Consider the following 26,941-nt stretch of genomic DNA (forward strand, 5'->3'; position numbering starts at 1 on the left):
CTCTCATGGCTACAACTCACACAATTTTTATACTTTTTATTTTTTTATTTCTTTTTTGGGGGGATTTCATTTAAGATTTTTTAACTACCCAACAGCAGCATTCCATATTGAAAGAACGAACAATCCGATTAGTTTAAATTCTGTTTTTGGTGCATCAGTCTAAAAAAAATGATATATTCTACAATTCAAGATCTCACTCTGTGATGCAACAGTAGATTTCAGTACATTCAAACATACAGATCCTTCACTTGGCTCCCTACAGAACCCACTTTACTCACTAGTGTTATAGGAAAACGCTTCTCCCAAGTCCGATCAGGCACAATAATAACAGGCTACTGATTACCCACTTTCCACAATTGCAATGCCATCAACAAACTAACAAATACGTCCCAATGATATATATTTTTTTTAATGCAGTTTATATTACTTCTTTTTTTTTTCTCAAAACATTTTCATTTTTGTGCAGGAAAAAAAGGTTTTTTTTTGGCTCTGCGAGCACAGAGTTAGAATTTAGGATGTGTAAAATAGGTATATATTTATACGCATCTATATATAGTGCAAATCAACTACACATTGAAACTAACGATAAGGAGAACCGAAGCAACTAAGGCAATCACTACTTAAATATATTCTCTCATATATATATATATATATTTTTATTGTCTATGTTTTAACATATAATGTAGATCAAATATAAATACTTTATCCATATACGTACATATAGGGTAGATATCTCTCTTTTTCTGTGAACTATATACACATCATGACTACATTTAGCTGAAATGGTAATAGCTGGGTAGCAGGAGTGAAACTGCAATGCAGTGCTGCAGTCATCGACGGACACACACACACACACACACACACACACACACACACACACACATACATTCACACACTCTTACAATGAGCCTGATGGTGCAGGAGCAGAAAGGGTCCGTCGCTCATACAGTAGGTAATCTGAAGCCTCAGACCTTTGTATAAGTGTCTGCAGTCCATGCAATAACGCAAAGCACTGCTAAACCATGGAATGTGCTTCTAGAGTTGCCCTCGCACTTCTTGGGCTAAACAGTCGAGAGAAAAGAAAACGGACAAACATGAAGAAGATGCATCACACACAAAAAAACGCCACTGTCCTTAGAGAGAGAGAGGAAGAGATACCTGAGATCCAGACGTCAACCCTCTTCCCACCCCCGTTTCATAAACCCAACCCACAAACCCTTCGAAGAATCTCATGCTGCAAACGCTTCAGTCCCTTGGTTGTAGTAATAAAATTCAAGGTGGCAGGTCAGGGGGGCATTTAAAGTATAGCATATGCTTAAAAAACTACATCGAATAGAGAATTTCTCGTTTGGGATGTCCGGTATCCGTCGGTAAGTCCAGTTGAGGGGTGTATTGCTACCGCCCTGATGATTTCGCACAGCATGAGTATTATGAGTGCTTGCTGGGTAAAACAAAGAGAGGAAACAACAACAACACGTCAGTGATCTCTGCCCGTGCAGTGACGGGAGTGTCGGGTATTAGACAGTGCAGGTAGATATTTTTTGTTTAAGACTAGCTAACACACTACGCCTGATACATCACTAAAGTAGCTGCAGTCCCTTCGGAGAGACGTTTTAGAAAACAAAACGACATGACAGCACATCTTTTGACACAAAGCTATCTTTGCCTGTATGGTAGAAGTAACCCTTTTGCTCTGATCTCGCAGCTTTCCCAAATCCGGTCCTTGGCTATTACGTGGGACGAGGCAAAGCTGGCTTCAGACGAGCGTAAAAAGGCCACTCCTTCGGACGTTGTCATCTAAGTGCAAAATACCATGCTCTGGTTGGTTAGCTAACTGGTCAGATGACCCAGCCCTGTGTCTGGACGGTTCAGTTTTTGATTGAAGGAACGTAAGACAGCCTGGGTGCGTTGTCCCAGAGTGCGACGGTGACTAGGCAGTGGGTGTGGTATGGTACACATTCTTCATCTGGCTATGAGGTCTTTAAGGGTCTTTTGAGGGTCTTCCGGGAATGGGAATGTCCCAAATCGTGTGCCTCTCTCCAGGATGGTGGGGTGGGAGCAAAGGGAAATGGGTGGGAAGATATGATTGGTGCGGCTTGGTGAAGAAGGGTCGGCCTTTTCTCCCAGTTAGTGCTGCATTTATGAGGTCTGTTTGGTGGGCGGCACATCCAAGTTCCAATACTTTCTCCGTGCTTCCTCCTCTTGACTCGCACACGCACACCTAGACTGGATTTGTCAGAGCAAGGGAAAGACCTTTTCGTTGTTTCGGTCACAAAGGAGACAACACCGTTCAAGTATTAGAGGAGGACCTGGCTGAAGGTGATTGGAGGTTCAGGTTGAAGTGGTTGGAGATGAGTGGCTGAGGAACCGGGGTGATCTGTGCTCTTATAGACTGCAGCCCAGCTCTGGGCTCTTCTCCTGAGGGTTGGCGAGGCGACGGAGACTGGCACTGGAATAGCCTTCATCACTGCAGCTGCTGCGCAAGCTCCCCCGCTCGTCCGAGTCGCTTACGCTGCTGGTGCTCCACTCCAGGTCTCCCAGCAGATAGTCTGTTCCTTCCACGTCAACGTCCACCTCTTCTGCAAAGCAAACACAGCGAAAAAATTCTTAGGATTCTTTGGCAGATATTCTTTCTTTATCCTTCCTATGTCTGCAGTGCAAATTATGAATAAAACAATTGAGGTTAGATATTTTAATCAACAGCCCTAATAAAACCGTTATCAAATAATAATTAAGTCATTTGTTTTTATTGCAATTATTTTGCGAGTATCAGTGGTCTGGAGTGGACTGGGGGACCCCTGGAGGCATGGAGAGTCAGTTTTCTGTTCTGTTTCATGTGAAGAATCTGGGTAATTTGTAAGTGCTCTTCATTATGTCAAACCAATAAAAAACAACTGATCACGGGGAAAAAAACCCTATAAAAATTGGTAGAGCATGGTGCTAAATACTGTGAAATGATACAATAGTGGAAAAAATGCATTTCCAAAGGTGTTGAAATCCAAGCAAAAGATAATTTATAATAGATCATTATATATTATATTATAATACAATTTATATTATTTATATTTTATATTCTTAGGATTGTTTGGCATATATTTCTTCTTTGTCTGCAGAGTGAAACAGAAACATTTTGAAAATCTACAAAACCTACAAAAAATTACATTAATTAGAGATTAATTGTCAAAAGCCCTAATAAAAATTATGGTGCTAGCATGTAATATATACAGAATACTGAATGAACAGTGAATGCACAGATGGTGAATTCCACTATACAATATTGGAAAAAATGCATTTCTGTGAAAATAAAAATCACTTACAAATGTGTTTCAATCCAAGCACAAGATCATTTCATATTAACGTTTAATATATTATAATATACATATAGAATTTATATTATTTATCAACATTTATTATATTATATACACTTAATAGAAGCAATTACCTGTTGTTTTCTCTATTATTATTATTATTCATAATTTAGTAATTTATTGGTTGATATTGGTAATTTAGTAATTTCTTGGTATTTTATTGGTCCAGTAAAATACAGAAAATAAAATGTATTTTTATTTAAATGATCAATAGGTTAATGGATTATAACAATTGTTATGCAGCTTTAGGCTAAATGTAAAGGTAAAAACACAAGATAGTTTGCTCAGACAATAACATAAACCACAAATATTTGATGGATGATGTTAACACAGATGTCTGACAGTATGTCTACATTGCAAGCAAGTGGTTCGACAAGACAACCAAGATTGATCACGTTATAATCAATGAAGCAGTCAACAGTGCACACTAACATAAAGGGAGCGCTCTAGTTTTTTCTCTGTGTCGTTTAGTTTGCCTAACATTCATATTAACATCATCTGCCAAACTTTCCTTGATAATGCTTGTCTTGTGTCACACACATAGTACACTCACCCAGTTTTATGCAGCATTTGTTCCTTTAGATGTTAAAAAATCTATTCACACACGCATAAATTATAATTACATGAAAACTGCATGGTGTGAGCTGTAATTTCCTTTAAGACTTGTTTTTAATCGATAGTTTATTAAGGTTATAGCATTTTCATGTGCATTTTGAAGTGCGCTACGTTTAGTCAATCTGGCCCATTATCTCCATGGCAACATTCCAATTTAGGTGTTAAAGCATTCATCGTGATGCTGCGTGCTACAGTCGATCTATGTGCCATCTGTTTGTAGGACAGGCCACAGCATATACAAAATAAACTCCCCAAGATTATTATGTGTCTGAATTCTGAGAAAAAACATGTGAGCTTCCTGTGTGATCATCAAACTTCCACCGTGTGTCCGCAAGTGAACCTGAATCTTGTGTGTGACGGTGTATGGGAGTCTGTAGATGACTAACCGGTTCTAGGTAGAAGCATTACCACTAAAAAACCTTTTACAAGAAAAAGCTTCTGGTTATTTTTTAAAAAGCGTTCTTAGAAGCCTCGAATGTATCTTACCTATTTGACCCTGTTGTGTTCAAGGTAAATAATGCATGTATGACAATGTGACATGCATAAAAGCAAGATTTTAAATGATTAAAGGAATACAATTTCTACTTCTTGGCTTCTTTTTAATGTGTACTAAATGAGCAGTACAAGTTTCGACATGTTGCAAACGCAAACAGTTCAGCTCCCTTGTTTGTTCTATAGCTTTACATTCACCATCCATCCACATTTGTTTGACTTTCTGTGTAGTCTATAGCCAATTTCCTCATCTGTATTCGTGTTTGCTTTGTTATTAAACCTAATATTTTAGATTTAACTTACATTTGCATTTGCAAACTGAATGCACTGTGCTGCGTCCTACTGATTGCACTGTATCATCTTATTTATTATTATTTTTCTTCTCTTTTATTATTTCCTTTTAAAACATTTTACTTTAGATTAGGTCACAGAAAATCGGAAATTGTAATTAAGTGCTTTAAGCCAACCTTTATTGGACATTTATTGCATTAGTAACGATAGTTTCTTAAAATGTTTATGTAAAGTACTTTGAATTACCATTGTGTATGAAATAAACTCACCTTGCCTAACATTTCAGAATATGGCAGGTGGAACATGTGACATTCTGTAATGATTTGCAATTGTAACTTTTTTCATCATGCTCAGGTAACATAAGGTGCACCCACATCTGTCATAAAAAAATGCACATATAACAACCAGACCATTTAGTATTTTGCCATTTTGAGATTATTGGCTCTGGCCACTGAAAATCCCATATTGGTTGACCACTACAAACCACTACAAAGAATGAAATCATGAGGAAAAATATATTAAAATGCCTTAAATTACAGTCTTATATCTAATGTTTAAAGGGTTAGTTCAACCAAAAATGGAAAAAATAAATAAATCTGTTCATCATACAGTATAAAGCGATCGTGTCTCTTCAGAAAATTTGTACTAAACCCCTCAATTCATGTGGATTAGTTTTACAATCTCTTTATGAACATTTTGAAGCGTCAAAGTGGTAATTGAGTAGCTGTCAATAGAGGGACAGGAAGCTCTCAGATTTTTATAAAAATATCTTAATTTGTGTTTAAAAGATGAACGAAAGACTTACAGGTCTGGAACGACATGAAGGTGAGAAAATGATGACAAAATTGCATTTTTGGGTGAACTAACCCTTTAATGTAATAATGCTGTAAAAATGTTCTAAGCAATATCTACTTATTTGTTTCATTCTTTAGAGCTGTGGTTTAATACTTAAACACATACGTGACTATAACTCTATGTGGGACAGTCATGTGTACCGCTCATACATTTTTTGTTTCAAGGTAGAATATGGCAAGTCTTTTAGGCCCTGTTTACACCTGGTATTAAGATATGCTTTGGTCGAATTGTGTTTGGATGGGTTTTTGTTTTCACACTTAGATTGAATCTTTGGTCCAAACTAGAGTTTGACTCACACATAAAATTCATGGGCTACTCTTATCTAGGATTAAATACTGTGATGTTTGTGTAACAGCCCAAATTCTTAATCATTAAGCTACCAAAACCCATACATGAATGTATGTGTCTGGCTGTGCTAGTTTAAATATATTTTTGTAAGTTTTATTCATACAAATAGTTGAGAGAAATGTGTGAACAGTCATCAGCTGGATTGGAACAAGCATGCTAAACCACGTTATCTGATAATGTTTGATGTCTCTAAGACTATGTTCACAGTCAGCCCATTTCTGATTATTTGTAAATCCACTTGGATTCTGATCTAAATTATCCACATTGTCCACATTGCAGTGCATTGCAACTGTTCAGATCCAATTTGTGTGTCCCGTGGTGCTCTTTCGTTTTACAGAATATCTATGTTGGTTTCTGTTTTCTATGGCAGTTACGTAGTGTTGGTATGGACGGGTTTGACTGGTTTGAAATGTTGCCTAACAATATGACGATGTGAAGCTGCAGCGCTGGGCTACTGCATCTAATGAAGAAATATAGGAGGCTGGCATGCACGGCTCATTTTGCGCTGCCGTCTCCGTCACACAGTAAAAGAAGTGAAAACACCTCATCGCTGGACCTGAGATGTCTCCATTATATTATAATTTTCTGTGCGACCTGCACATCAACAACAATGCAACACAACCCTGCTTCTGCAACGACATCTGACGCATTTACATTTTATATGCGCGAGACAGTGAAATGCAGGCTAGCTATGTGAAATCCGATCACAGCGGTCAGACTGATACAGACTTCCAGAAATAAGATTTGAGTTGGATTTCAAATCACATAATGTTGCTTGAAATCGGATTTCATTTTCTTGCCGTTCACACTTGCTAAATATAATCGGATTCCAATCGGATATGAAAAAAAAATTGGATTTGGACTTACAGTGTGAACAAGGCTTAAGACTTAAATACTCTTGTTGACCATAACCGTGAGTATATACCTTGGTCGGAGTCGGATTTGTCGGAAGAGATGGTGGAGCCCATGCTGTCCATGCGTGTGCGCTCCACACCCAGCTGCTCCAGGCGTCTGCGCAGGTGCCTTTGTTCTCTTTGCAGCTGGTCTATAGCGTGCTGGGCCTTCCGCTCGCCATCTTCCAACCTCTGCAAAGACACAGATGTGCTCAAGTCTTATTGTAAAACAGATAGTACTGCCAACAAGCCGATTTACATACACGTGTGACTGCGCATCAGTTCAATTCTGTATTTACACTACCATTCAAACGTTTGAGGTCAGTAAGATAATACGTTTATTCAGAAGTTAAAGCAATTGAACTGATCAAAAGTGACATTAAAGACATTTATATTACAAAAGATTGAATAATATAACTATTGTTACTGTATTTTTTATCAAATAAATGCAGCCTGGGTGAGCACAAGACTTTCGTCGATAAACAATTAAAAATCTTACTGACCCAAAAGTTCTGAACGGTACTGCATCCATCAGACTTCTAAGACACATATAGTAATGAACTAACCTACTTTGTGTGTGTGTAAGAATTGTTGGTAACACTTTACAATAAGGGTAACAATAGTTAATGCATTAACATTAACAATGAGCATTGCATAGTTTCTGGATTGACAACCGTATTTAAATGCACAACTGAATCTAATTGACAGCGATAACCATAGCAATGGATGGATCATGGAACAATATGATACTGTATGTCAAATACACCTGACACTTTTTCTATGTAATGTGTTATTTTGTGGGTCATTTTATTACTAACTTTTCAAATCAGTCACTTAGTGATTTTTTTACATCTAAATTTACAGATGTTTAAATATAAATTATTTCTAAGCACTTTGTTTTATGATCTGTCCTGACAGTGAGTATTTATTATTTCATGAATAAATAGGTTAAGTTAATATTACAAACTGTTTCTTTGCATTTATTTTGGATTTATTGTCAGTACTGTGTTCGCAGTTCACATGGGTATGGTACTTCGTACTGTGTGTGTGGATGACTGTGTTCGTCCGCCACCACCAAAGACCCTTTTTGACCCAGGAAAACCCTGTTAAGCTTTGGGAGTTAAACCTCACAGGACGTTTTAAGCACTTCAGGGTCATGCCTAACAACAACACCACTTAACTGTGGTAAAATCTCAGTGCCTTGTGACTTGCTGCTTTAATATCAGATCATTGCATTTTGGTCTTCTGAGAATCGTCTTTTGCTTTCATGCACAATATGAATTGCCAAGGGGACGTTGGCACATACCTTGATGTGTTCCTTAGCCCTCATAAGTAGGCTGAGGGTTGTGTGCCTGTTTGAGTCTGGTCCTAAGGGCACGAGGGATTTCAAGCGTTCCAAACACAGTCTTAAATGTGCCCTCCTGGGTGGTTGACGTGAGAAAAAAAATAGAAAGAGAATTAGTCATAAAAGCAGTGCAACTATAATAAATTCAATAAGCAGTAGCAACAACGTGAATCATAAAAATAGGAAGAATGTGACTGCGATCTGCAAAGTTAACACCTTTCAGTTTGTTTCTCGCATAATAGTATAGTAAGAATTCAAAAGACTAGGAATATAGTGCATGATTCATACCGACTAGTTTTATCATACTTCTATGTCATTTTTGAAGCTTGAAAGCTTTAGTTCCTGTTCATTATAACTGCATGGGGGCAAAAAACAAGCACAAACTAATTCTTCCAAAAATCTGTTACACAGAAGAAAACGTCATACAGATTTGGGGAAAAAATGTTGGATGAACTATTATGCTTTTTACATTTTCAACTTTGTTTAGTGTGTAATGTTGCTGTTTAAGTATCAAAAAGATCTGCAAAGCACAATGTTCACTACAAAGGGAGTTATTCTCTATATCAGAAAGCACTGTTTCTGAACTCCCTGAAACGCCTCGATTGCAGTCATGAGTTTTCTTCCAGGAATGTTCACGTCACAATATTCTTCATTTAAATAATTCCTGCCCTAGGCATAAGGACAAAAAAGGGGGGTGGGGTGGTGGTTGCGAGGCCTGGTTGAGTTGCGTTTGTAGCGTGTTCAAACTCGCGGTTACGGTGAGGGACGTGACATTTCTGCAACGCTTGACCAATAAAAACACACTTGTACAGCCGACCAATCAGAGCACCGAAACTAAACAGAGCGTTACTGACAGACTGCGAAGAGAGGTGCTGCAACAATGTAAAATATGTGAAAATTAATGTATTTTTTGAACATTGAAGCATGCAAACCTATTCAAGTAGACCCAAGTCTATCCAAGTCAAAAAGTGCATAATAAGTCCTCTTTAATAATGTGAAATGCCTAAGATGCCAGTAAATAAGCCAATGAATATAACATCAGTACATTATTATTCTGTCATTCACATTTAATGGTACGAATCCAACAAATAAACCTGTTATTTAAATAAGGATCATTAAGTTCATTCCTCCAAACGCTTCTCTAACTTCCTCTCCTGTGCGTGCCAAAGGGATTCACAGCTGGTGGGGTGTGGTGATGATAGGTGCCAGTGGCCACATGACCTGTTATACAACCTGCCAGAAACTGCAGACTGCTTTGCTTTCCTGCTGTATTTGTATGGAGGCGTGGGTCACAACCCAACTATTTTACTGCTGCTGCTCAGCGGCTGCGTATGAACGTCTGCATGTTAGCAATGCGTGTTCTGCCAACAGATAAGTGTGTACGTGTTGGCTGTGGGCAGCTCTTTCTAAGTTACTGTAGTTAAGCATGTAATCATTTAAATATAGTAAATGAGGAAGTAAAATGAAAGGTGTCATTTTGCCATATGCAAATGTTGAGAAGATCACGCAAATTGTGTGGTCACAAACAAATTACTGTGAAAAAAAGCAAAAATACTATTCTGGCCTTGTAGCAACAAGATTCATAACTAACTACAAAAAAATTATAATTCCAGCTTTACAGAAATACACACTAAAATACATGATAATACAGTGAAAAAAGCTTTGCAACTGTTGCTGCAAAACTCTTATTAATATTTCTAATATTTACAAAAATAATTTACTATTAATTATAATGAATAATAACTAAATAACTTGCTTTTTATAATTTACTAAAATAAAATTCATATCTCAAAACTAAATGTAAAAATAATTTGAATAAAAAGAAAATAAATCTGGTAAAAACATTAATATGAAATAGCGGCCAATTGTGTTTCTCTTAAATGTTGCTGCTGCAGTTCAAGACCAGTTTAATGCAAATTATTAAAAAGAATGTGCAAACAAGGGGAAATAACAGCAATATCATAATGCCAAAGGACAGGTTGTGTGTACACCTGCCTCTCCAGCAACACACGTACACATAAACATGCGCTGGAGAACACACCCAGACAAAGGGTAATGTTTGCATACAGTGTGAGGTTAAGTGGTCCGAAGGTCGGGAATACTATTACATAACTTCAGAATTTGCTACCAAAGTGGTGACATAACCTAAGTGGCCTTGGTGTTTGTTAAATACTTTGTGTGCCGTCCACCATTTACACACAATGGGTGTTGCTGTCACAGGGTCACTGACTCACTTCACAATACGTGCAGATTTGTTTCTCTTTCTCAACCGTTTTCTCTCTTCATACACTACTGTTTCAAATTTTGGAGTCATTAAGATATATATATTTTATTTTTTTAAAGAAATCAATACTTTTATTTAGCAAGCAAGCAAGCATTAAACTTTGAATTTTCTGTTAATCAAAGAATCCTGAAAATTTCACAAAAATATTAAGTGTTTTCAAAAACTGTTTTCAACATTGGTAATAAGAAACATTTCTTGAGCACCAAATCAGTTTCTGAAGGGAATCAGAATGATTTCTGAAGGGTCATGTGACACTGAAGACTGGAGTAATGATGCTGAAAATTCAGCTATATGGCTGTTTTGCTGCATTTTTGATCAAATAAATACTGCATTGGCGAGCATAAACATTTTTAAAAAAATCTTAGCGACCCCAAGCTTTTAAACGTTATTGTATATGGAACAGGATATTCCCAGTCCTCAGTCACAGCATGCTGTGTCCCTATACAAAAAAGACCACCCCAGTTCTGTGGGACACCATATATCTGTTCTACCATGATCCTTTAAACAGGTCAGCCTCTATCTATTCGAGCCATATGACTTTTAGCATAAATCACCATCCTCTCCCGGCCTTTGACTTCTGACCTCTCAGTAATAGTATTAACCCACTAGAGAACGGTACATGTGTGGTGGCCTGGAGCTCAGGTTACAGATTTAAACTCTCTCTCAAGGCAAATAAGCCACGGGTATGCGATGTCCATCTTGAGAACAAACACACTGCCTCGCAGACAAATTTAACCTGTGCTTATGTTTGAGATGGTGTGTGTCTGCTATTGTGGCTCCTGTTGACATTGGCTCCAAAGAACATTGTTAACAGCAGTTGTTTGCATATTCTCTTAGGCAACCCTGCACTGTAAAAAAAAAAAAAAAAAACTTTCGCTCTGCCTATAGGGTGAGTGTGTATGACATTTAGCCCATAACTGGTGCAGGGTGAAAATGCATGCCATGTGTGATATTGAGGTCACTGGGACAACTGTAACAGTTTTACATGATACAGGTGTGTGACATTTTATAAGACAGGGGCATTTCAGGTGAGACTAACTTCCACAACAGCTTTTTTTATTTAACTTTTTTTTAACTATGAGCCAGGTGCAAACAAAACTTCACTTTTGCTCAACTTTTCACAAACATTTAGAGATTTTCACTTGGTGGACAATAACATGGGTGAAAAAAAGAAAGAAGTAAAAACATCACACAAAAAAAAAAACCTATTTCCAATTAAGAAGGAATCAAATTCATATTCAGGGAAATCATATAATCGTATATCAATAACCCATGAAATGGATCTGGTACAATAGTGGTAAAAAATCGGGGTCGGTTAAGATTTTTTTATGCTCCCCAAGTCTATGTTTATTTGATCAATAATACAGTAAAAATAGTTATACTATGAAATATTATTACAATTTAAAATAACTTTTCTATTTGAATATACAGACCCTTTCCAAAAAATTAGAATATCATGGAAAAGTTTATTTATTTCCATAATTCCATTCAAAACGTTAGATTATAGATTCAGGGCCCACAACTTAAACGATTTCAAGTATTTAGTTGTTTATTTGTACATAATTTGGGCTTCCAGCTCATAAAACCCACGAAAACAGGATTTCAAAAAATTAGAATATTACATGAAATCACACAGTGATGGTCATTGAACCAGGTTTTGGTTCTTTTGGCAGTGTGGGCAGGTGCAAATCCTGCTGGAAAATGAAGGAAGCATGAAGTGCTCTGAAAATGTCCTGGTAGACGGCTGCGTTGACTCTGGATTTAATAAAGCACAGTGGACCAAAGTCCTCTTTTCTGATGAGAGCAAATTTTGCATCTCATTTGGAAACCAAGGTCCCAGAGTCTGGAGGAAGAATGGAGAGGCACGCAATTCAAGATGCTTGAAGTCCAGTGTGAAGTTTCCACAGTCTGTGTTGGTTTGGGGAGCCATGTCATCGGCTGGTGTTGGTCCACTGTGCTGTCCACCAGGACATTTCCAGAGCACTTCATGCTTCCTTCAGCAGACAAGCTTTATGGAGATGCTGACTTCATTTTCCAGCAGGATTTGCACCTGCCCACACTTCCAAAAGAACCAAAACCTGGTTCAATGACCATGGTATCACTGTGTAATTACTGTGTGATTTCATGCAATATTCTAATTTTTTGAAATCCTGTTTTCGTGGGTTTTATGAGCTGGAAGCCCAAATTATGTACAAATAAACAACTAAATACTTGAAATCATTTAAGTTGTGGGCCCTGAATCTATAATCTATGGAAGTTTAACGTTTTGAATGGAATTATGGAAATAAATAAACTTTTCCATGATATTCTAATTTTTTGGAAAGGGTCTGTATTTTAAAATGTAATTTATTCCTGTGATTATAAAGCTGAATTTTCAGGAGCCATTACATGATCCTTCAGAAATACTTTTAATATGCTGATTTGGTGCTCAAGAAACATTTCTTATTAAAATCAATGTTGAAAATGGTTGTGTTGCCTTAATATTTTTGTGGAAACCATGATAATTTCCCCCCCCCGGGATTTTTTGATGAAGAACAAAAGAACAGCATTTATTTGAAACAAAAATAATTTGTAATATTATGTCTTTACTATCACTTTTGATCATTTTAATGCATCCTTGCTGAATTAATGTATTAATTTTGAACAGTAATGTATATCTGCTAACCAATCACAGTACTGACTTGGGAGTCGAACTGACTATGTCCAGAAATATTCATCCACTGTAAAAAATTATAGTGATTTTAATGGTAAAAGACTGTAAAAATGCTAGGGTGATAGATTCCGTACTATATACGGTAAATAACTGTAATAGATCTTACCGTACATTTAGTTACATTACGGTAAAATTGAAAGTTTTTGGAAGTGAAAAAGAACAGTCATTGTATAATTTACAGTGAAAAAACATAATTTGACATTCCCCAGAATTCCCTGCATGACACTTCACATGTGATGTATTTTCATTGAAATAAATGTTTCTTCTTAATTTTTTTTAATCAGTTATGCACATTAGTTTTTTTTTAATGTCGTGTTACCATGATAGTGTTTAGTGTTAGTGTGAATAACACTGTGCACCTTCTATATATTAGTATTTACCTTCTCAGCTTGTAGGAAAGCTGCTTGTGATGAGCTTTGATTCATCATTTGACTTTCTCATCCCCCACCTGTTTTTGGTGGTTGTTAGTGTATTACAAAGGTACAAAACAGATATTAAAACGTCAATAGGTTGGTAAATTAACATTATATCAGTTAATGAATACGTTTTTTACTGTAAATTTAAGTTAAATCTGTAAAACCTAAAATGTTGCTACTGTATTTTTTATGGTAAATTTCTGGAAACCACAGTTGTTTTTTTGTTGTTTTTTTACAGTGTAGCACATTGTGGTCTTCATTTATAAGTTTTACTTCTAGTTACTCTTTACTTGTAGACAACATATCTAAACATCCAAGAAATTTAATTCAGCTTATTTACAGCATCACAAACTGGATTTGATGTAATGACAAATTAATTCATAGTAATAAATTCACACATACATGAAAAAAAAAGAAAAGAAAAAAAAAAGAAAATCATAATGGCTTACGGCCGTACCACCCTAATCTCGTCCGATCTTGCAGGGTTGGGCCTGGTTAGTACTTCGATGGGAGAAATAAAATAAAAGTAAGAGAGAAACAGTGGGAATGGAATCAGGAAAGAGCCAGATTCAAACTTGCATTTTCCGCACAAGTGCCAGGGCTTAATGTCGAAATAACATGCGCTAACTGCTCAGCTAAATTCCTACCCTTGTTATATTTTTTTTTAACCAGAGAGGTTCACGGACACATGAATCATCACAACACAGCTGTGCTGGTTTCACATCAGACATGCTGGCCATTTATTCAAATCTGCATCACAAATGCACTCCCACTTGAGTTGCTTTATGAATATCAGCCCATACTCCATTTTGAGCCAGTGTGAAACAAAAGCAGAGACGTGGGGAGCCTCGTTTTCCTTCTATGGATTTCTAAACAGTAGATGAAAGCCGCTCTTCAGAAATGAATAGCGGATCAGTTGTCTGCAGCACTATGACCTCAGAGCGTTGGTCTGATCTGATGTATACAGAAAGAGACACACTTTCCTAGGCAAGAATGGGAGGGGAGTGTGACTTAAGCTTTGTGCATTGTTAGGAGTGTAAAGTCAAAGTCCAGACACCCTGGTTTTGCTCATTGCTAAGCCTGACGGCATGTATTATTCAAGGCGTTTGGCAAGCTGAGCTCAGAGCTCGGTGCGCGCGTGTTACCCAAACCACATCGCGCTGGAGACGTTAAGCCTGGTTCATTAGCGAGATCTTTTGCTTTCAAAATTTCAGGTCACCCATTTATTGAGGGTTTATCTCTAGGGTCAAAGCTGAATGGATATATCAGCTGATTGACTGACCTTAATACTTATCTCTGAGCAATATCTGGATGCTAGTGGACACACGTGAAAAGAAACGGCTCCAAAAAGACTGAAATGAGGCATTCGGTCACATTCCCTGGTCGTTTTGCTTTCAATTATAGAGGTTTAATCTTAATCTAATCGGTAAGGATGTAATGAGGTATAATCCTGCAAGCTTACAGATAAGAACTAACAACTGTGACAATAACATGAAGGTTATATGGACATACCTGTTCTTCTCCATCTCGTTGTGTGTAGACCTGCAGAGACAGAAAGGGGGAGATGTTAGGAATCACTGTGCTTTGTCTTTTTTATTAACATTTACACTTATGCATTTGGCAGACGTTTTTAACTAAAGCGACTTGCATTGCATTTTATCAGTTCATGCATTCACTGGGAATCAAACTCATGACCTAAATTGACTTGAAAATTGAATACTTGAAACCCCTAATCCTAGTATTAAACTTTAGAAAGAAACTTGCCCCACATTGTTTGTGCTACGGACATGAATGATACCTCAAATCATGCAGTTTGTAAAGGAGAGGTGCATTAATACTTTTCTAAATGATCAGACTCACAATTTTTGCCTGGTGGACTATAAAATGAGTGAAAGAATCCAACAGACTGGAATGATATAGAGACTTGAGGGAAGAGTCTTGTAATGTGAACCACCTAGCAACTACACAAAACACCCTAGCAACCATGCAATAAAAGTGTCTCCATGATATCACATACTTTCAAAAAATATCTAATTTAAAAAAATAAAATAAATAAAAAATAACTCCCCTTACAAGGGTATCCTCATATTTGGGGACTCTGAACTAATCGACAGGCTACGGCTCCAACATCACCTCCATGTTCTTAGGTTTGAAAGGCACACAGAGAGTGATCTGTGCTCACTGCTGATTTGAATGTTCAGTACAAAGGTGAACTGGTGTGTGTGTGTGTGTGTGTGTGTGTGTGTGTGTGTGTGTGTGTGTGTGTGTGTGTGTGTGTGTGTGTGTGTGTGTGTGTGTGTGTGTGTGTACGTGGTGTAAAGGCTATATAGGAACAAACTCCAAGATTTTAAGGGCCTCTGGGCTTGTTTAGTGGATGCAGGAGTTGCCAAAATGCTAATTGCTGATCACAAATGTACTCCGTCCTCTGTGTGTGTCTCTCTCTCTCGCTACGTTTGCAAAATACATAGAGGCTCTTGGCCCCACTTAGCAACAGTAACTAGAAACACAAGCCTGAGACAAAAGACAGCAGTGGGGGGTAGAGTCCTCACACACCATGTGAATGAAGGCTCGCTTCACAGAGGCCATTTCTAGATCAACAGAGAAGTGAAAGAGAGGCAAAGCAGAGGAGAGAAAGATGAGGAAAAAACAAGAGCTCAATAGACAACTCCAATATCTTGCTTTTGCTGCCTTAAAGTCATGACAAACTGGTCAAATTCATGATATTAGTGCAAATGATTTCCACCACAACATCATAGCTGCCATTGGGAGCTTGTTTTACAATTTAGGTTATTTGGATTTTACATACAGTTGAAAACATGACACATTTCCCATTATTCTCAATTGCACCACAAGATTGATAAAACACACCAATTGAGCTTTACTTCAAATAAATGCAGATCTCTTGCTTTTCAATTTACTGTTGTCTTGCTAAAAAGCTGGGAAGTGGAAAAGAGAAAAATACACTTTTTGTTCAAAAGTTTGATGTCGGTAAGATTTTTTTTTAAATGTTTCTGAAAGAAGTCACTTATGCTCACCAAGGCTGCAATTATTTGAGCAAAAATGCTGTAAACACAGTTATACTGTAAAAATATTGTTACAATATAAAATGATTTTTCTATTTGAATATATTTTAAAATATTAATTTATTTCTGTGATGAAAGCTGAACTGTCAGCAGCCACTGGTGCTCAGGTGACATTTCTTACTATCATCAGGATTATTTGATGAATAGAAAGTTCAAAAGAACAACATTTACTTGAAATAGTCTTGTTTCATTGTAACTTGTAAAATTCGTCAGTCACTTTTGATAAATTTTAATGTGCCCTTGCTGAATAAAAATAGCAATTTCTTTTTAAAAAAAAGAAAGAAAAATCTTACCGACCCTAAAGTTTAGAACAGTAGTGGAAATAAAAAATAAATAAATATGATATACGTAAGAAATTCCTGCAAAAAAGCTTGCAAATCACATCATAATTATGCTAACGATTTCCAAACTGAAAAGTAAGAACTTTCAGTCACACTTTAGATTAGGGTCCAATTCTGACTATTAACTAACTATTACCTACTTGCCTCAATAAGCTCCTAATTGCTGCTTAGTATGGTACTTGTTAAGTTTAAGTATTGGGTGGCATTAAGGGATGTACAATATAGTCATGCATAATAAGGCATTAATATGTGCTTTATAAGTAAGGGTTAATGCACGACGAGGCATTAACCCGCTTATACCATGGTCACTTGCCAAATAACACATTTTTAAAACATTAGTTTATATTTTAATTAGTTTTACAATCGAAATCTAAAGTTTTTACAAACAATAACTTGGTTTCCCTGGTTACGCCTGACGGTTTATTTAGCAACCGGAGATATTTATAGTCCGCTTGATTTATAGTTTGTATAGATACTTTGACTGCCTGTTGCTATGGTTACTCACAGCTGATGTAGCCAGCGCATTTATTTATTAATTTCGAACGGTAAACAGTCAGTTTCACCAGAACTCCTTTACTAGGTGTCCTCTATCACTTTTTAATGGACACCCTGCAGCCAATCAGAATCGAGTATTCACCCAGACCATGGTATAAGTACTATTAAACAACCAATACCCTAGTAATACGCATGCAAATAGGCAACTAGTTAATAGTGAGAATTGGACCATAAACTAAAGTGTTACCGAACCTTCCCAGGAAATTTGAAGGCAGGATTTCTATTCATCAGCAACTCAACACTCTTGCCAAATCAAATTAGTGGACTGGAACTGGTATAAGGTGGACCTTGCACCATTGAATACTACCTGTCCAAGAGATTACATGAGCACTAGAGCATGGGTCAGGGTTCACTGTAAACGCCAGAACCTGCAAAAAGTACTGGGACTCGAAAAGGGAGCTTAGAAGGATCATATCATCTCTCTCTCATTCATCCATCCTTCAAACTGACCTTATGACCCCTTCTACAGTAACCCTCACTCTAAAAATACCTCCAATGTTGGAGCAGAAGACATGTCATGTCAGAGTCTCACAATAACTGTACCCCTTATGCAACAGACTGTGCGATTTTAGCAATCCTATAAGATCATTACAAATTACATTGTACGACAGGGATCTAATAAACTTGGGTACGACATGTATGTAAACTGTACGATGATGACACCTATGGAATCGTAGGCCGATGCAAGTTAGTAAAGAAGAATAAAATGTTAACAGCATGCGCTAGTGGTAAACAAATAGAGCAAGATGAATCACATTTTGTGCGCTGAAGAAAAGAAAAGGAAGCGAAAGAGGAGAATATGGATGCGATCAAGGCTAAGGAAAAAAGGCCAACTTGGCATGCCGATTTTGGAAATGGAGCTTGAGGTAAGTAGTTTTAAGTTTTAACGCCATGTTGCGTTGATCAATCCACCATTTTCATGTTGCATTTTTAATGGCTAGTTTAAATTGATAAAGCTGTGAAGGATATACGGACAATAACACTGCATCTACCATAACTACGGTCCACAATTGCACTTTGAATTTATAAACAAGCTTTCTAACATTAGCGCACCCATGCGAAGAGATCAGCTGATCTGCTCGGCTGGCATCTCGCTCGGGAGGTGGATTTTGTGGGGTCAGTGAGGGGAATCGACAGATACCAGTGACATAACAGCCCGTATCACTGTGCAACGCCAAGTTGACTCCCCTCGTTGCTACTGTCCTTGCCAGACCACCTGTTCCAACACATGAAAGGACAAGCAGTTTCTTACAACATATCTGGTCCGATTAGCTGCATATACATCCAGTTCACCATGTGATGGCCTAAAGGCATAACACTGCATTCGCACTGCAAAGAGTGCATACTGAATACAAAAAGGACTTGAAATATGGCATCAGTGCACACATTCATACAGGAACAAGAGGAGAACCCACGACTGCTGCTATGTGCATTAGCCCACATACCATCTGAACGTAAGCGAGAGGTAGGAGGAGCTCTGTCATATATATAATGGGGGTGTTCAAGCTGCTTGGTTGCCTGGATCGAGGAGAAGAGAAGAGGGGGAGGGGAGAGGAGGAACCAGCCCACCACTCTCACACGTACACAGATCAGGGACACACACTGCCACCCTTCCCCCACGATACATCAGGAAACGCAACCACGGAAAGCTGGAGGGGAAGGCAGGTTTGCAAGGGAGATCCACTATGTAGGAGATCCACCTGACCTACATATAATAAACACAACGTCTTACACAACACACACTCAAACGTAAATGGCATTCCAGAGATGCTTTTCAGTTGCTCTGTCATCAAATGCACACTCAAAGCTCAAGCGACTGAACGACTTTCCATCCTTCAAGCGGTGAATGGACGGGAGAGCCATCTAATGAGTCAGGCGTGCAGTTGGGGAGATGTGAGGAGTTTATTCAGCGCAGAAACACCGGTTGTGCTCTAGAGCAAAAGCGCTTCATGCATGATGCATTAACACCAGTGCTGGTGTAGTGAATGTAGGTTACTTGCATATTCTGAGGCTGTGCAGATGATTTCTGATGCATTTGGTGCACTAAAACTTCTTGCTATACTAGTTTGATTTTTTTTAATGTATGCTCAAGTTCACAGCAGCCAGATTACGATAATTTTGCACCCACTTGCTTTCCACCACCTGCTATTCTCAAAGTGCCCTTATTATGGCCCCTAATATTCCCTTTCATGCAGTGTGTAATAGAGCTGTTTATGAATGTAAATGTTCTTCAAAGTTAAGTCGAAAATGCACAATAAAGTTATTGTCTCCCAAAAGAAAGAATCGTCTCTGAACCGCCTAAACGAGTAATCCGTAATTCGAATCCCACTGCGTTATGGTTCTACGTCTCTAGACAATATGTTTGCATAAAGCCCGTCTATGTTGTAGGTTCTCCGCCCGCGAATAACTTGACCAGCCCTCAAACATCATTATACTGACGACTGCTTCTGAAATCTCGGAGTTCCAACGTGGGATTCGCAAAACGCTTGATCCTGAAAGATGGGTCAGAACCCAGTTTATTTGGACCAACTTGCTCCTCAGAATCACAACCTGTAGGTATGAATAATTATTGGTGTTTAAATTTTATTCCGGGTGTTCATAATATGTAGTTTTGTTTTTTATATTGTGTAATTTTTTAACAGGCTAAATGTTAATACTGTCTTACTGAAATACTTCTGCTAAGCAGCTGTGGGCGACTATTTCCTAAAACTGTGTCTATTAATGGAGATTGACTGTCATTATTACTACTTTGAATAAAAATAAAGGATGGAGCAAGATTTGTTTGGCAAACTTTAATGTTACAACAGTCCTTCACGTTAGTCCTCGGCCAACATATGCACCATTATTTATACAGTTCCCGCATGTGCGCCGCAATATATTAGAAATACAGATCGATTTGTTGATGGACATACTCTTGTTAATGCTGATGGTGAAGAATTACAGTTGCAAAATCTCATAATGTACCTCAAAATGAGTAGCGTCTCACTGAGAAACAGGTTCAGGTTGAATAACTAGTTCTTACAATGTTTCATCATCGGACTAGAGCTCGGATTGATATGGTCAAATCAACGTCATCGTTACTGTCTTTACAGTGTGTACAATCGCTGAGGACTGAGGAAGCATCCAGGGCTGAAATTCAGTTATGGTAATGAGCGTTTAGCTAGCAATGGACCAATCACAACAGCCTGGGCCATCTGGCCAATCAGAGCAGAATAGGCTAACGGAAAGGAGGGATTTAGAGAGACTGAATCTTCAGACGAGTTCTTTCAGAATCATTAAAAAATGTGGTGATGTGCAATGTATATTATGAGAAAATGAAAGTGTTTCTCTTGATGCATGTAAACCTGTTGTAGGAGACCTCTAAAACAAAATTAGGAACCTTTAATGTAGCATAATCAGGGCACTTTAAAAGAAATGTAAAAATGTAACATGCATAGCATATGCTATATGCAAATAAAATATTGCAACATGTAATTTCCAGATATTAAAGACATATTGTCCTGTCTGTAGCAGTTAATGGAAAAGAAACATATCATGCTACCATATTCTGTTTAAACTGCTGTGCCAAAGACTGGAACATGACTACAGCTTTGATACTAATAGCAACAGAAAATGTTATGGTGAATATTAGCAATAGTCCTTTTTGTCATCCCTCTCAGTGATGACGAGAACATCAAAATACAGGCCACAAAAACTGGCCATATTTTGTATATATACATGGTTAAAGTCAGCATGAAATGAAAGCTTTGATAGTCTTTTCTTCCTTATTGTGATGTATATTCAAGTGAAACAGCTTCTGGGATGAGAACAAATGTTGGGCGGAACTTGATTTCATCCTTGGGAATTTATTGGATCATAGGAAGTTGGGCGTTCACAACTAAATGGAAGTCAGTTGGGATATTTAGTTCCACCCTCTGCAGAGACACACGTCATGAAGAGAACAGATGTTGTTTGGGAGGTTATCGTTTTTGATTAATGATTACGAGGCCATGTGAATTAAAAAAAAATAATGATATGCACCGATGAATCATTTATAATAAACACTGCGGCATTCTTTAAAAAAAAAGAATTGTCCATTTTGATTTCATGGTGACTCTACATACTATAGATTTTTTTTGTGTGTGAAAGAAATCAATACTTTTATTCAGCAAGGATGCATTAAATTAATTAAATTAATCAAAAGTTATAGTGGAGACTTATGTTAAACAAGACTTCTATTTCAAATTAATACTGTTCTTTTTAATTTAATCTGGGGGAAAAAAATGAGCACTGTTTACACAAAAATATTAAGCAGCCAACTGTTTTAAACACACACACACACACACACACACATACATACATATATATATGTGTGTATGTGTGTGTGTGTGTCTTGAGCACCAAATCAGCATATTAGAATGATTTCTGAAGGTAATGATGCTGAAAAATCAGCTTTGACATCACAGGAATAAATTATATTTTAGAATATATTAAAATTGAAAACAGTCATTTAAAATTTTTATTTTAAAAAGAGTTTTCTAACCCCTTATAATATAAGGTGATGGCAACAAACGTTGGGTGATCACTTGTACTCTGCAATGGCATGTCATCATGAGACCTGTTACATTAAAAAGACATCTCCTACGATTTCTTTATAAACTAAACCAACATTTAAACAACGACTTCCACTCTACGCACCATAAGGCTGTATATAAATAGCTACAAACCCAGTGCTACCCTTGTTAGGCCTTAATATCCAGTTACAAACCACATAAACATCCAGACAGATTAGAGTTGGGGACTGTTTTCAGCAGGGTCACACAATAACTAGATTTTTATCCAAGGTCATATTCCTAAAATGGCTAATCTCCATGATTCAGAAGCAGCAGCTTTAATGACCCTCTGCTGACCTGCTTAAGAGGAACCTTGTAGCTGTGAATCAGTATGCAGAGTATGACAGCAACATGTGCTGTCAATCAGCTACAGTTAAAATATCTCTCCTTAGTGTAAGAATAAAGTTGATTTGTCCCTAAAGCCCTGCAAACCTTTATGAGTCAGATTCAGAGTAACACCGTATCCTAGCCTATAAGAACATATTTGATGTTTAATATACAGTTGTGTATATGGGTCAATGACATTTCACTGTGGGCGGGGCTAATCAATGCAACACCACAGAAAGAGAGTGCAACAGTGAGGTTCTGTAAGTAAAAATCCAATTAATTTTCCATATAGTGGAAATGATTTTGAAACAAAACTTATAAACCTTTAAAAACAGACCTACAGTAAGCAACAAGCTTGTTTAACAATGGTATGTTCTTTGGTTAAAGCCATCAACCTGCATTATTTACTTTCTTTAAAAAATAATAATTTGTGTTTAACAGCAGAATTCCTGGTGGAAAACTACATTACCCATAATTCTGCAAAGAAAATCTCCACATTTCAGTGAATCACACCCAAAACTTTAGTGTAGTAAATATATATACACTGCCCGGGCATTTTTATGTTTCTAGCATGTTATATGCTTGGAAACAGTTCTTCTAACCCTAACTGATGGAGTGAGTAGCTTTTCACTTCTTAAACCACCATGTAGGAAGACACATCATGGCCATATTCCAGGATAACAATGTCAAGATTCATAAGGCTCAAATTGGTTGGAAGGAGCATATATATATATATATATATATATATTGCAATAAAAATACATTGTTTTTATATATTATTTACATTTTCAACTTCTTTAAATCAATACATTTACATTTCGCCATCGTTTTTAATTTTATTATTTCATTTGCAATGCTTCATGGGATTGTAGTTCTTTCACTCATAAAAGCTGTTAAGTACACAGTCTTTTAGTTTTTGTCTGATTTTTAGATACATTTTTTGCTTCAAGTTCAAACTTTGCAATGATGTGATTCAGCTTGTAGTTGTTTGGTTTGGTTCATGGTTTATAAAGAAAGCTTTTTTTCTAAATCACTATGGGAAAAATACTTCCAGAAACAAGGCCACCAAAAACGAATGCACTCTATAGAAACCAAACAAAAACTTGTGTCATGGTTGCAGCTGCTTAGATCAAAAACCTGCATTGATATGAAAGATTTATCGCTTGTAACCTTATCAAGTTGCACCAGTTTAGAACATAGTGTAACGGAACATGTTCTAGACCGTGGAGTTTAAGATACACGGCTCACATCATAATGAGAATAGAGTTAAAGTAGGCATAAAGCTGAAATACTGATGATGCTCTCCTTACAAGTTTCTCCAATGAAATGGAAGCAGTGACAGGTCTTTTTTTTTCAGATTATCTGTTGATTGGACTTTGAGATGAAGGAAAATGAAGGCAAGCCTGTGGGGTTTAAGTGGACTAAGAGAGTCGTCAGAGAGAAGCTCCAGTTATGACATTTTGATTAAACATGATCAGGTTCTGTCATGAACAGTTCTTTCTGATCCGATTCAGAAAATGGGGTGAATTTCATTTCATGCTGACTTCAAAGCATTCACTGTGACCATGTCTGCTATTGGTCTGTCTTTTAATGACTTTTTAAATGTAATTTTAGTTTAACCTCATGCTGATATGAGCAATTACTGCCAAATTCAATACTAACGAACATAACAAAACAATCATGAGTTTGAAGAATGGTTCACTACTGATGTAAACATAAAAAAAGCATTGCCTGATAATAGGTGGTAAACAAGTCATTTACATTAAACAAAATAGTAATCAGCTCTACTCTGAAAACAATTTAAGGCAACTGATTTCACCCACTGACAGGCGACGGACAGTTCCAGGCCCACTAATCGGATGATGCTGATGAAATCTGAGGTGTTGAGTAGTGAGTGAGTAAATTGTGACTGTGTGACGTGGGTGGTGAGAGTCACAGGGAAAGAATCGAGCAGCATGTGAGTGTACGTCTCTCTCCATGTTGAACGTGGGACGGCGTGTTCTGACTGCATCTGCACGGAGATGAATCAGTGGGTGTGTTTGTGTCACGCACACACGCGGTGCAGATATGTGCATGTCTAATTTAGAAATCACTCGTGAATGATGTGTGTGAATCATGTTCATGTTGGGATCCGGAGGGAGAAAAACACACACTGTACATACTGTGCACACTAATAGATCCGTCATGATGCTAATGAAATCATATTCGTTCTTCGTAGAAACTAGGTGGAAGTACCTGCTGCTGCAATTTTTCTTGCTTTTGATTTTTCGTTTCAAGCCATCTCTCTCTTTGTTGCTGGTGAAGGGTAACATGGAGGCATAGCCGTGCTCCGCTTCTGCAAATTCAAACAGAGATATTTAGAAGCTCATTAGACCACAAAGCACATTGACTACCTGAAAATCAAAGTGATTGATTACAAATATTGATATTTTTTTGTTCCTGGGAGAAAAGTGGTTATTATATAAAACACAATGGGGCCATTTCTAGACAAATGTATTGCTTTTGGGTCAATGATGTCATCTGAACTGGAGTAAACCCAGTAGCCAGCCGAACCACAACAGATAGGGGGGAAGGGGGATGCACAGGAAACCCTCCACTGTAAACCAACAGCAGTGCTTGAAAAATGCATTTCACTTCCACATATGCACACAAATATGTCATCGAGCACCATTAAAAATATATAAATATGCCATATACGCTTGGGTTTTATCCCTAGAGAGTGTTAACAACACATAGTGTCCCCTGTGAAAGATAAGTGTATGGTGACTGACCAGCACACAGTCTCAGACAGCTGAAGTGGACACAAGTGGATGTCTTGATCTTCCCCAAATATAATAACAACGGAAAAACCCCGTCTGCATATCATGCATTCACTTCTAATAAATAGGTCGAAGCACCATTTTTCTCTATTTAGCAAACAAGCACCTTAGCAACAGTGTCAGGATTCATTTGCATGGCAAAATATCATGTGTATGTATGCGTGCGTGCGTGCATGCATATATATATATATATATATATATATATATATATATATATATATGTGTGTGTATGTATGTATGTATGTATGTATGTATATAGTATTACGTCACTTTACCTCTTTCTCTTCGATCAAGGTATTCAGCTGCTTCGATCAACATCTGCAGTTTCTCAATAGCCGTCATTTTAAGCAATAAACAACGATAAAAAACGACAATCCGGGTCAGAAATAAACGAGGAAAAAAACAAAACAAGCTGCAGCCTTTCGTTCCTTCACGGTTCTTCTTCCTCCAGCGTTTAGAGTAAAAATAAAAATCAAGTCAGACGAATTTACAAAATATTTTTGTACAAGGCAGCGAGGGAAATGTTTAGATATGGGGCTTGTTGATAAAATGTGCGGAAAAAATGAAGAGAAAGAAAAATCTAACACAAATAAAACACGCTGGTTTCCGAATAGCTGGAAGATAAAAACCGAATAAAAATGCCCCTCAGCTGCCAAAAAAATAACTAAATTAACTAGTCCTGTTCATATTAAACGAGACATTGGACATTAAATGTTAAAACTGTGAGAACACGACACGAACAACAACAACAACAACAAAAAAAAAAAAACTTCCAGGTTTGCAAAATCTGGCAACTCTTCCTGAAAGCATGTAAGTGGTGACACTCAGGAAGGTCTAAAGACTTTTATAGATGAGCTGTCAAAAAGATAAGAGCTTTAGTTCTGCACTTGGTCAATTTTTAGGCTCTGATACTGACAGCAAACGCTGCTAACTAGAGACCATCGCTGAGTCTGGAAAAAATTGGCAAAAAATACTGGACTGACAGCTCGGTCAGGGTACTGGTTGCCAGATTGTATAAACTGACACACAAAAAAAAGTGTATTTGCGCAGCTGGTGATATTATTTTTTGTTAATAATCTTTGAGCTTTGGTGCTGGTTGGAAAACAAACAGCGTTCAACCCCAATTCCTTGTTGTTGTTGTTAAAAAAAGAAGATAATTTTGATGTGTCTGTCCAGCGAGGTGGTAGGCAATATTATGTTGTATAATAAAAAAGGAAAAAATCTTGATTGATCGTTGAAAAAGAAATGTGCTGAAAAGAGGCTTTAAAATAAAATACACGGCCTCGAAAAGTCCAAACAATCGCTGGTTTCGATATCTCAAGCGTGACAGACGATCTGGCTACTTATTAAACAGCTCTAGTTGCACATGCTAAGCTGTGGCTGTGTGCAACTGAGGAAAATTAATCAAAAATAGGACAAAAACACACAGCTAGCGAAACCATAACGTCGTTGAGCCAGGCAGATGAGATGTTTGCTAGCTGCTGTCATGTTACTGTGTATGCCTGTCAGCAGTTCTGGAGAACAAGCGATACTATTGGATGGACGATACAGGAAGCGATCATCTCATTGGATGCGTTTGCTGTCAATCTAAATGCTCGTGTCTA

General features: G+C 37.4%; 1 protein-coding gene across 1 annotated transcript; it reads right to left on the reverse strand.

The window, feature by feature from the left end:
- Positions 1-427: 427 nt before the first annotated feature.
- mxd1 (MAX dimerization protein 1) lies at positions 428-26,847 on the reverse strand. Its single transcript, XM_084114795.1, has 6 exons — positions 25,613-26,847; positions 24,754-24,853; positions 15,133-15,162; positions 8,169-8,283; positions 6,895-7,054; positions 428-2,579 (listed from the first exon to the last, which is right to left on the reverse strand). The coding sequence occupies exons 1-6, from the start codon at positions 25,677-25,679 to the stop codon at positions 2,386-2,388; spliced, it is 666 nt and encodes a 221-aa protein (XP_083970921.1). The 5' UTR covers positions 25,680-26,847; the 3' UTR covers positions 428-2,385.
- Between the last annotated feature and the right edge of the window lie 94 nt (positions 26,848-26,941).

The sequence above is a fragment of the Abramis brama genome (genome assembly GCF_963993115.1).
Source record: "Abramis brama genome assembly, chromosome: 5".
NCBI lineage: Eukaryota > Metazoa > Chordata > Actinopteri > Cypriniformes > Leuciscidae > Abramis > Abramis brama.